The 12,471-nt window shown below is 44.6% G+C and overlaps 1 protein-coding gene across 4 annotated transcripts in view; it reads right to left on the bottom strand.

Moving 5' to 3' along the window:
• ADCY7 (adenylate cyclase 7) overlaps positions 1-12,471 on the bottom strand; it is a 1,256,803-nt gene that overhangs the window by 379,213 nt on the left and 865,119 nt on the right. For all 4 annotated transcript variants that reach the window (XM_069604769.1, XM_069604771.1, XM_069604772.1 and 1 more), the window contains one exon: positions 11,975-12,133. In XM_069604769.1, the coding sequence (XP_069460870.1) occupies positions 11,975-12,133 (159 nt within the window). The remainder of the gene's footprint in view (positions 1-11,974; positions 12,134-12,471) is intronic.

Here is a 12,471-nt window from a genome sequence, read left to right as displayed (position 1 = left end):
TACCTCTCATTACAGCAATCAATTAGAAGTGGAGGTAATCCAACATTAACCCCCTATATTAAATCCAGACACTTTTTTTTTCTAGGCACCGACTGCATTTTCCAGTCCATGGCCAATGAAAAATAAATCCTAACAAAAGGTCGCTTTGCAGATCTGCCATATTAAAATAACGTGTGCATGCGACTCAAGAATCCCACGGGTGGCTTTTTGTGGCAGATGCAAAGATTAAAACATTTTGTTTGACTGAATATATATCACTCGCTACTTGCCAATGCGTTGTAATGTAAGCTTGAAACATGGGGAAGGATGAAAAACGTTCCCTGGGGGCTTTGGCCTTGCACAGATGGGAAGAAACACCATAGCTAGGAACCACAATCACAGTGGTTGGACCTTAGTTTTGACATTTTTTTTAGCTCGAGGGTGGGTCAGCCCTAAGCCACCAGGAGCAATATCTGTCAGTCTGTCTTCTTTGTATTTAGGGCTGCACCACTAACTATTTTCACTCTTCCTTTGTAGATTAAATCCCAATTCGAAGCGACAACATGGATACCAAGTGATCGCCTCCTTACACACCCTGAATCCCCTGCTGTGGCACAAACTCTGCTGAAGACGTAAGTGGGTATCTTTGCCAGCACCCATGCCAAAAGCACTCTTGGGCATCAGTACAGGAGACAAGCAGAGCAGCTGGTAGTTGGGTTGATCTGGCATATTAGGGAGACTGCCTTCTAGATCACTCCTTTCCTGCCATTTACAGCACATGCTACCACTGTGCATGACGAGCCAACGTATCTTTGGGTTTCTGGGGTTCACTGCTCACGGGTTATGGGCAACACCACAGGCACCAGGCGAGGCCTGGTAACCTGTGCCCCATGGCAGCCAGGCAGGGAAGAGGGGGATCAGCAGCCCAACAAATGGGCCAGTACTCCTCCTTTCCCCCACCAAACTACAAAGGCGACACGCAGTCCCCGAACCAGGAAACACAGAGGGAAGGGCAAGGTGTTAATCAACACCTTGCCCTCCTCCCACAGGGATGAAAAGCACCAGGGCCCCCAAAGACAGGAAGCAAGCAGGGGAGCAGTTGTTAGGCGCCATAAGGTGCAATCTATTGTTGGCATCAGCCGGCCAGGGGGCTGACACCACAGCCCCCACCACACAAAAGTACCCAGGGGACAGCCCCCGGGTCCCATATAAGGAGTTGTTTTTGACAGCAGAAAACAGAACCAGTTTGTGGTCCCTGCACGGGGACCCAAACCAAAGAGTACTCTGTGCACTCAGAGTCTCTTCTTTTTAGGTGAACATTGCCCTGTTCATATCCTTTCGACTTTTCGGGCTGGAGTTTTGACTTACTCCGCCTGCTGTAGTCATTTCGTTTGCTTTTCCACTAGGCTTGAGCAGCAACGAGGTGGTCAAAACAACAAGACCAGTCAAGAAAATCCACTAGGTCACCCCAGCGAGACCGAGCAGGAAAATCCTGTGCAAGATCCCTGCCATCGCCTAGGAGTTGTAGGAAGCCTCCACGAACGAAGCTGCTGCAGCGCGACAGGCAACAGGCTCCCGCGGCATAAGGCGGAGAGACCTCAGCTACATTGTAGCGACGGGGTGTATCCCGACGTGGGGTTACCTTGCCAATGCGGGCTAGTCCGCTAAGAAGAAACCAGCGTCTGGAAGCAAGAGGACACAGAGCGTCCCTGGGAGAGCCACGCAACAAACACATTTGCGAGCATCATCTATGCAGATAAGTTTTTCTGGGGGAACAATTTTCTTAGAGATAAGAGAAAAAAAGCAGACAGACCGTTCGTTTCAGAAACGGTTTTAAAATCCGAAATAATATAAACACCAGCAGCTCCTCTTTAAGAAAGAAAGTTAAAAGAACACAAAGCACTAGCCCATTTACAACGGAGTAAATATAATGCAATCGGGGGCAGCGTTTTTTCTTACTATGCTAACATGATTGCACAAGGAGGGGAAAAAACAGAAGGCAACGCCTTACTCTGGAAGCCATACTAAATCTAAGCTAGCATTTAGGGCGTCAGCAGTGACGAAAGAATCAACAAAACGGCGGATTTTCTCCGAAAGGCTATCCAGCGCCCCTCACAGCATAACTAAGAGGAGTTTAAGCAATGTTGCATAGTCGCGACCAACAAGTTGGTCGGACCAAATACAAAACAGGGACAGGAACCTCTCAAGGAAGGGGGATGGCATTTATATGTGCTACTCAAGAGAACGGTCATCGCATCAAGGAGATAGAAAACACACAGCCATCACTACCAAAAGCGCCTCATACAGCCACCATGAGCCCGCCATGTTGTTAACGAGGATGGGAAAACGCAGGTTTTTTTCCATATGCACGTTTATTTTCGTAAGATATGCAATTTTGTACACTATATTTTCCGCGCCACTTACATTACAACGCACTTTCTAAGTTATTTCAGCAGAAGGTTCTATAACCATACAGAACCTGCGACATCTGTTTGTCATTTTTTCTGCAATAGTTTTCCATCACTATTTTGTCTCAACATACTTACCATAGCGCTGTGAGCAAGGGTTTATTTTCCCTCCATTTTTGTTAACTTGCAGTTATTAAATGGCAGCACCCAGTTTCACTGCAGGGGGGGAGCCCTCTCCGCCTGCTTTTCCTCACCTAAAAATAAAACCTATTTTGATCTGCAGAGCCAGCAGATACGAGGGGTAATGCTGCCCCTCGTCCTCCAGCGAGCAACCAGGAGAGGCAGACGTCAAATATCAATAATTTTCTGACTTATTCAGGCACTGGAATCAGCGGACCTATGGTCCATATTTGTCCCTGATTCAAACCGCTCCTCGTTATGAAATGACTGGCCCTGACTCAGCCGCTCACCCCCACGCAAGCACAGTGCTGCACAATATCAATGTGTTTTCAGGCTAATAATAATATCTCCAGTATTTAAGCAGTAGGAAATAAGAAAACATGTACACGAGTGCAATAGAGGGGAAATAAATCATACGATGAAGCAATCACAAAAACAGCCAGAAGAAAAACAAAAAACAGAGGGTAATCAACTTTTAGATCACATAGCAAGCTATTTTAAATGCAATTACTAACCTATAATAGCAACATTGGCGGGGAGCAAGAGCCAAGGGCCACATGGATTTTTTAATTAGTAACCACGCGACAAAATGGACCCACAAGTACGACGAACAGGCTCGCCTGGAAGGAAGACGACACAGAGCAACACAGGTTTTTTACTCTGGCTGTCACACTAAGTGATCCAGGAGGATTTCGAAATTGAGAGAAAGGCAATGGGCGGACAAGGTGAAGCAATCACAGGGCTTAAATTAATTTTGCAAGGGGCAAACTAATTGCGAACCCAGATTGAGACAAGTTTTTTCTACAAACCAGTACCCTGACACGGGGCACTACAAGACATAGAATATGCTACTCAATGCTCAAACGGCCATCTCAGCTGGCAGAAGCAAGCATGCCGTACATCCAGACGCATCCCGCTGCCGCAGTTTTAGCTCGGCAGAGTCAACGCACACAAGACGATTCAAATCAGCACCACAAGATGCACTTAAAAACTTTCACAACGTAATTAAGGGGAGCAGATGCACAAAAGGGTGAACCCATAAAAAGAGATCTACAACTCCAAGCAGCTATCCGAACAGAGCTTGCCAAATATTTCTGTGTACGCAGAATAAACAGAACCCTGAAACGGGGTTCAAAACACCACCCCACAACTAAAGAAAACCCATACTTTGGGGACCCAGTTGCAACAACACTACTGAGGTAGTGCATCAGAATCTTCCACAGGCACGGAATGGGGCGATGACAATACGGCAAAGGCGCACAAAGGCGTACGGGACACTGGGTGTTAGCGGTAAGGAGCCATGTGAAGAAGGGGAGACAGCACCAAAGAAACACCACTGCAAGGTAGGTAAGAGAGAACTCACAGGGGGCACCAGAAGAAACACGATTTCCCAAACCTACCGACGTTCCCACAGCCAGCCAGGGGCCCAAAAGAAACATACACTCATGCAGAGAAAAAAAATCAAGCCAGTCCCGAAAAAACTGTTTAAAGAACTGAAACAAACAGCTAAGACAGGATAGGCAACCAAACACTCAGGTAGCACAGCAAGCAGAGCGGTGGCGTTTTTTACATCCGCTCTGAGGCAGTGGTTCCAGTGTCCAGTCTGGCCAGTAGAAAACACAGCCCACCAGCCTTTAAAAATCAAAATATTTATCCATAGCATATTGTAAACCCGCACAGAAATGCAGAGCCAGGTATTTAGCACAACAAGCAGAGCACTCCTTTTAACATCAGCCCAGAGCCTGCAGACGCAGTTTTGAAACCCCGGCAGGGCCAAGCTCCGCCTTTCACCTCTCAGAGGGCGAACAAAATCTGCGCCGCACATCAGGGCTAATAATAATACAGCAATCAGAGATTCAAGGGTCACAAGTTAACATTTAGCAGACCAAGACCCAGCAGTTGCCGAAGGTGCTCGCACAAACAGCACACATACCAAGGTGAAAGCCGAGATTATAACAACCCCGAAACTAGGGTGTCAAAAAACAAGAAGCATTCCAGGCCGTGGGATTTCCTGCAACATGCAGGTAATACACAAGTTGATGACCAGTTATTTCCAGCGTCTAGAGGTGGCAGACCACAGCAAGGGCGGTACAGTTTTGAGCCACCCAAGGAAAACACATAAGCACGTTTTTCCTGGCAGCTGAGTAAAACAGAGCCACAGATACAAGCCTATCCAACCGAAACGGAGGAAGTAGCAGCATCATCATAAGAAAGCAGGACAAACGAGAATGAACTAGGTGCCAGAATAAAAGCCCAGGCTTGCCACAAAGGGCAGCCAACGTAACAGAAAGGGCGATATATCTCAAACATAGTCACCACCCTCCCAAACGGTACAGAACAGAAAAGAGGGGGAAAACAAAAGAGGTATCGGAACATATAAGAGAATAAGGTGTAAGTAGTTAAACACAAAGAGAGGCCAGAACACATGTGAAAAAATCACAAGTCAGGCAGATAGCATCAGGATGCTAGAGAATAGGGCGACAGCTCACAAGGCAGCAAAAATACTCCAAATAAAATACGAGCAAGAAATAAAGTAAACAAAAGGCCAACAACCAAGGGCGGGGGCTGGAAAACTACAAGTAGCTCTGAACCTGAAAACGGATTCTACAAAAATAATAAGCAGTGGGGAAAAAGCACCACACTGCACAATATAACAGGCCAATGCCCGAGGGCCAGGACCAGGGTGCTACAAGTTAGCACTGACCCTGAATGCAAGTGCAAAGAAAAAAACAATACAAAAAATGTTTAACAAGCAAATAGAAAAACAGGGTGGGACCATCTCATAGGAAACCCAAAGATTTTACAACAGGGTACCACACCTCGGGTCGCAAGGCTAAGGTGGCTCACTTTTATAAGAAAAAAGGGTTTTTTGGTTTGCTGCAAATAGGTACCAGGGGCCATTTTGAACAATTACTCCCTCAATAGGCCCCCAATTTTTGTTCGCAGTCCATCCTGGGTGTTAAAACACCATGCAGCACAAGAAAACACGCCAACGCTGCAAAGGGCTAAGGCCAAAAACTTTTAATAGCATAAAAACCAATAATGGTTGAAATAGACAAACGGGCCAATGCCGCAAGGCCAAAAAGCAGCTAATAGCAGGATAACCGAAACAGTTTGGAAATATTAGCAATACGGGTAAGCAGTGGTAGCACGGGGGCTCCCCAGGGACAGGCACAAACACTAGCACAAGCCAGGAACCAAAGTAATAAAGCAAAACCAACCCCGCAGCAAATGCAGGGTAGAAAAACCTACACCACAGCAGACGGTCCAGAAGGCCCCTCCGAGCAGGGCTATACGCAAGTACTACACCAAGTAGACGATATAGAAGGGGGCCCAGAACCATTCAAGACCGCGAGCGGTCAGAGTGGGAACCATCCCATCCAAGGGGTAGCCAAGGTCAAATTTTCTTAAACAATCTGGTTTTGATTGGTTTACTAAAAAGAAACAAACTTAGACAGTTGTACAAAGGGAAATAAAAGGCCAGCACAAGATGTTGGACCACACATAACTACAAGCCAGCAATGTGCGGGCAAATAGCGGGAGAACAGTTTTGCAGCATTAACGCACCCCTTTAAGGATAAGACCAGGTAAGGACAAAACCCTTACAATGGCCAGAACCAGGAACGGTCAAGGGACTAGCCCAAACTATTGGGAACAGACAATTCAGCTAGGGGGAAAAACTAGCAACAACTTTTGGGGGAACCTCGACATCCGGTAACCCATCCAGGTCATAGCGGCACGGGCCAGACGGGGTAACCTCGGGACCCAATGCCCAAAAGTACAGCATATTATGGTTACTGTAATTATGATTAGGTTTGTTATGACCAAAACTGTGCAATAAAATCCCACAGCCTTTTATTACCAACACTTACCCAATGTCTCGCGTACTACATGGGGAGACCCCGCAGGCATATGGGTTGACTGGTTACAGGCAGAGGCGTAGACAGGGTAGGGAAATCTGTAAATGCTCATTCAGCAGGGGCATTTACAGATGTTATATCACTACATTAGCTGTATGCCCACTGGAGCAGTTTTGTTATCAAGTACGATGCAGAACGTGGCCCAATATACAAAATTCAAAAGCTAAAACTCCAAAATATAAGATTTTTGTGACATACCATTTTCTTGGGCATTGCGTAAGGCAAAGGGACATGCAGGCTCAACTGGCCAGGCCAGCCTTCCGAAGGGACACACTGTTATTGAGTGAATATAGAGCCAGGCGTTCTGCTCGCTTAAAGCACATAAAAAGACACAACAGGGCCAATTTACAAAGCGTTTTCAATGGGATTTTCTCAATGGAAAACGCTTTTGTAAATCGAGCCCAATGGCTGCTGATCTAACATGCCAGCAGCCAATGAGAAAGGTTTATAGCTGAGTTGATGGCTCCAGGGGAAAAATTGATGTATCGTTGTTTTGCACCGACGGAACGATACACTTACAGTATCTTCACATGGCTTGGGGTGATGACGCGCAGGTTCTGCCTCTGGCCTACTTTGCAGCTGGGGAGGCCATGTTCTATACACCATGCACCCAGACACGCGTCCTATACCTCCAGAAAACTTGCAACCTCTTCCAAAACCATTAACAGTGTGGTGTCTTTTACTTTTCAATGGCATTTGTAAACATGCTTATTTGCCATTAGTAAGAGCCCATAACGGTGTGGGCTGTTGAAGTGGCAAAGGTTGCACAGTTCAGGGATTCGGATCATGCGTAAGACATTGCAGTTATGTGATAATAGTGAAGTAATACATGGCTATCTGAAATATCCGTATAAAAGTGTGTACATCATTTTCTTATTACAGGCTAGTTGTGACATCACTACTGACCTTTAATAAGAAAATTACATCACCACTGCTCTGTTTTTTTTAAATTTCTTTATTGTGTTTGGCTCAACAAGCCTTTCACAAATAAACACAATATTTTTAAAACAAGAAAAAACAAGAAAAAACAATTTCATACATATGACATAACATTTAAAAGATTGTATATATAGCTTATTACATACCAAATCATAAATGTGTATTTCTCTTAAAGGTCCTTATAAAAAATACCACAAAATATACCACTTACCACCAAAGACTACTACAAAACTTTCTCTTGAATCCTCATAAAAAACATTTTAAAAAACGTATTGAATTCAATTTGATGCTCACGTTTGACCCTTCCAAATTCATCTTCCAAATTTCATCCGCTTCATTGGCTACAAAATTCTCGCAGAGAAATTTGTCTCAAAGCGGTCAATTTCATACATTGCAGACACCAATGAAATAGAGATTCAATTTGGGGGCCCTTGCACAGCGGGCATGCACTATTTTCCCTATCAATGTTCCATCCTGGGCCCACAATTTCACATGTAGCTAATAAATTAACCTAATTCTCAGAAAGAATTTCCTCCACAAACAATCTGGAAACAGGGTCACATAATGTGAAACTGTTCGACAAGGACCTTTTATTACTTTAATGCATGGGGACCAAGGGTCTGGAACGATCTTCCCCTACCTGTTAGGCAGCTGCCGTCATCTGCCCAATTCAGGAGTGCTCTCAAAACCCATCTCTTCGGTGGAGGAGGAATTTAGGTTCCCTTTCTCTTCTCAACCTATGGACTGGACTGTAACCTTGCTGCCTCTGGCTTTATGTTCTTTGTCTGTATTGTCTGTTGAGCGCTCTGAGGCCTGCGAGCGAGTTGGAGCCTTATAAAAATGTAATAGAATAGAATAGTATTTACTGCTTTCCCATTCAGTACCACATAGTGGTGATGGTCCTAGGCGTTACACGTTTCTAGAGTGACAATCCAATTTTTCTCAATCAAACGTTTCATTGCTAACTGCGGAGAGTCTTTTAGCATTTGAACCGTCAGGTCCGTTTCCAGGAGATGTAACTCAGCCCAAGAACATAGTTTAGGTTCCTTTTTACGGTCCAAGACCAGTCAGACTTGCCCCATCACTGAGGCCTGTTCTGCACAAAGAATCTTTCTATAAAAAGTTAGCATTCTCCAAATGACTTGAGATCCAAGGGGCGTTTAACCTAACTCAAATCGAATGAGCGCTTAGGGTGTACTTAGAGGGCGACCGCAGACCTTTTTCCCCTTCAGACTGGCCAGTTCACCTTCATCCACATCGATAAAACATCCGCTCTGTAGGTAATTACAGGGACAGGTGCTTAATTTTTTTTCTGAGATTTGTATAATATAACAGAACTCGAAACCTCATAGATGTTAAAGCCTAGATATAAAAAGTCTGTGACTTTCCCTAAAACCCCCTCTTCTGATCTTGACTTCTTAGTTGGTTTTAAAACCAGCACCCTGGTATTATATATGTTATTTTCCAGCCTATTTACTGTTGTATATTGCAGCAGTGCTGTTAGTTGTCGCTTGAGGCCAATGGGAATTTTATTGTATAAAACGAGGTTGTCGGCGTAAAGCAGACGTCTCACTTTACGGAAGCATTGTCTTGGGCAGGGAAAGAGCTAGATTCAGCTAGCACCGCCCCCAGATCAGAGATGAAAAGATTTAAAAGTAAAGGGACAAGAATGCAGCCTTGTATTAGGCCCTTATTGTTGTTGATTGAAATGCGTTCATCCTCATTTTCAACGATGTTTTGGAATATAATTCATACAAAATTTCAATCAAATATTGAGGACAGCCCCATGAGCTAAGGTTATACCATAAAAGGGGGTGGCACACAGGGTCAAATGCCATTGTAAGATCTATAAAACAAATATTCAAATCTTAAGATCCCGATACTTTGCCTGTATCAAATGAATTAAAACCCCATTAAGGGAAGTACCTACACCACGAACAAAGCCAGATTGCCAAAGATCTAAAATGTTGGCTGTTTCGGCACATTTCCAGAACATTTTATCTACTATAGAGCTGAAGATTTTTTCCCAGGACATCTAAGAGCACGATGTGCCTATAATTCTTAGGGTTTAGAAGGTCCCCTTTTTGTGTAATGTAATTATCAATGTCTTCCAGGATTGCGCTATAGACTTTGTGTTTATTATGTTGTTAACTAATATCAGTAATACCGCCAACCACCTTTCAGGGGCTCTCTTAAGTGTCATATTAGATATCCATCGGGTCCAGGGGCTCGGGAGACTTTGCTCTTTTTAAGAACTAATAAGATGTCCTCCAGGTCAAAATTGAGAGACCAATGCACCCCAGTATTTAATGATAAAGGTTTAGCATCCGCATTGAAATCAAAATAGACTTTGCTATAAAAGGCCAACCATGTATTTTCTGAAATAGTATTTGCCTGAATTAGGGGTTGGCATTTGAACAGTTTTCCTAACACCTCCCAGAACTGCCCCGAGTCCCGGGTCTTCAGGATGCTCAACGTCTTTTCCACATCCTGCTGGATTACCATCCCAGTCCATTGTTTAAGTCAACATTTATACTGCTGAAGTAGTTCCTTACGCTGTAATTTCCTAGGCCTTTAGCCTGGGGCTTCTCAACCTCATTCTCAACTCTTTCTTATGTTCTTTTATTTCACTATCAAAGGCATGTCGATGGACAAACCGTAATTTCTGTGGATGTGTCAACGTTTTGTACATCTCTTCTAACTGCCCATGATATTGCTGAGAGAAAAAAAAACCTTGGCGCTGTGGATTATTCAAGCGTATGCTCAGAAGCTTATTGAATGTATCTACTATGAATCCCTTATAGATTAAACAATTACCCGTGTCATTTGATACCTCGTTAATGGGGAGGGTAACCTGATGGAGATACCCATTCATTACCTTCAGTAACAATTGCAAGCATGCATGACCACTTTCCTCTCGTTCATTTACTAACAGATGTGTACATTGAAATGCCAAGGAGTTTGAGGCAAATATATAATCTATATGTGATGTATAGGGACCATTTCTCCAAGTAGCTTTTGAGGGGATATCACCAGCCACAGTCCCATTTAACCTATGAATATCCCACTCATTCCCAAAAACTCGCCATGGTTTCCCTCTCATCAAGGAACATTTTTTTGAAGGTCTATTCTCTGGAATCAATTCCTCTTCAAAAAGACAGCAACAGTTAAAATCCCCTCCAATCAATGTTTCCATGCCAGGCTACTTGGTGGCCATTAGGGGCCTTCGGGTGTGAAAAGTCAGCCTGCAAAAGTTCCAGAGCTTAGTGACCATGGCTGCAAAGGTAGGCCCGCTTTGGTGTTTCTTGTTATTCCAAGGAACTGTCACTTGGGCTGGATCATTCAGTCTTGCCTGGTACATACGGGGTGGACAACATCTTCACTGTGACTTCTGGGCCCATGCTGTGGAAAGCTCAGTGGGCGAGGTAGATGGCTTTCAAATGAATCCTATGTTTCACTGGAAGTCAATGAAAAGTCTGAAATCCCAGGTGATATCTTTCAGCCTCGTCAGTCAAGCTCTGCAGGGATCGTATAAAGTGTAGTTTGAGACGGTATGAGGGGCCAAACCCATAGTCTTCAGTGGAGACACCTCCAGGGTCACTAAACACATTAATTCCCTAAAGTACTATGTCCCTTCATAAGAGACACAATGGGCCTCATTACAGGTCAGGCGGTCCGGAAATAACGGTGGCGGTAAAGCCGCCGCCACCGTTGTTTCCGGACAGCCTGATCCCGACTCCTGCAGGCGGGAGGTGATGTTCCTGCCAGGTCTGACCTGGCGGGTTTAACACCGCCCGCCTGCAGGCGGACGAGGAAACACCGGCAGCATTGCGAGATGCTGCCGGTGTTTCCATGATCCCCATTCCCATCGTGTCCCATAGGACTCAATGGGAATGGGGATTAACACCATTCCGCCTCCGTGATTCCCGGAAAACCGGGGTTGTAATGCCCCGGTAAATCCGGGAATCACGGAGGAGGAATGGTAATACGAGTCCGGCGGTAACCAGGCCGTTTTACCGCCGCGTTACCGCCGGACTCGTAATGAGGCCCAATGACTTCGGACTAACTCGGTTTCCCAATGGCAGGTATTGTCTAACACAGAAGGCCCAGAAGTATTGATAAAAAAGTAGAACAAAGCAATGGAGTAAATCGGATAAAGCACGCAGTATCCAGCCAGATACTGTCAATCACATTCGAATACTTCTACAAATACACACAGCAAAAATAGTCATGCCAATGAGGAATGTGATGGGATGGGATCCAGACAACCCCACCCCCACAAGAGCCCATTTTCAAGCACTTGGCAGAATGTTTAGTAGTGCAGCAGTGAAATGGACTGCAGCGTTGCAAGGACCTCTTACTATTGGGAGGTAGCAGGTTACTTCACCAACCGCACCCCGAAGTTTAGTATTGCACCACCAGTAAATCAGAGATAGCTCTGTTCTGCACCCGCAATAACTACTAGGTAAGTCACTAAATGGAGTAACAATAAGCATGTGCCAAGCAATGCAAAGGGATTAAGGAGCCACATTAAACAATCCTTCTTACCCGGGTACTCCTGCTGATTCCATGCGATTAGCCAATGTGACATCATGCGACCAAACGTCATACTGCCACTTCCGGAGGCCAATCACACCACAGAGGACGTTGCCGGAATGAATACCAACTCTCATATTGATATCCACGCCCACTGCATCTCGCACCTTCCTATAAAAAGAAATTGGGTGAATCGTAGAGCGTTCACGTGCTGTCAATCAAATCAGAATTGTTGCCAAAATCAAAACAATGTTTAAAAGGTATCCTATGAAGGTAGCAAAAAATAGTAGTGACTGGAAAGCCAAAACTATTTTTACATATAAATGTTTCAAATGACTTCATATTGGTTTTCACAGCAGATTTGCAATTATATTATTTTTTAAAGAAATATCCCAATATTTTTACCACGTGTTTTCATCTCAAAACAGATCCTCCCTACTCTGAAGACAACATTAGGTGAAAAGAACCGAGTGGCCCCAAAAGGCCAAATAATGTTTTTCTTTGTTTAA

This window comes from Ambystoma mexicanum, chromosome 1p, assembly GCF_040938575.1.
Source record: "Ambystoma mexicanum isolate Mex_15411 chromosome 1p, UKY_AmexF1_1, whole genome shotgun sequence".
Classification (NCBI taxonomy): domain Eukaryota; kingdom Metazoa; phylum Chordata; class Amphibia; order Caudata; family Ambystomatidae; genus Ambystoma; species Ambystoma mexicanum.
The sequence above is the reverse complement of the archived record's forward strand: the minus strand, read 5'-3'. Positions and strand labels throughout refer to the sequence as shown.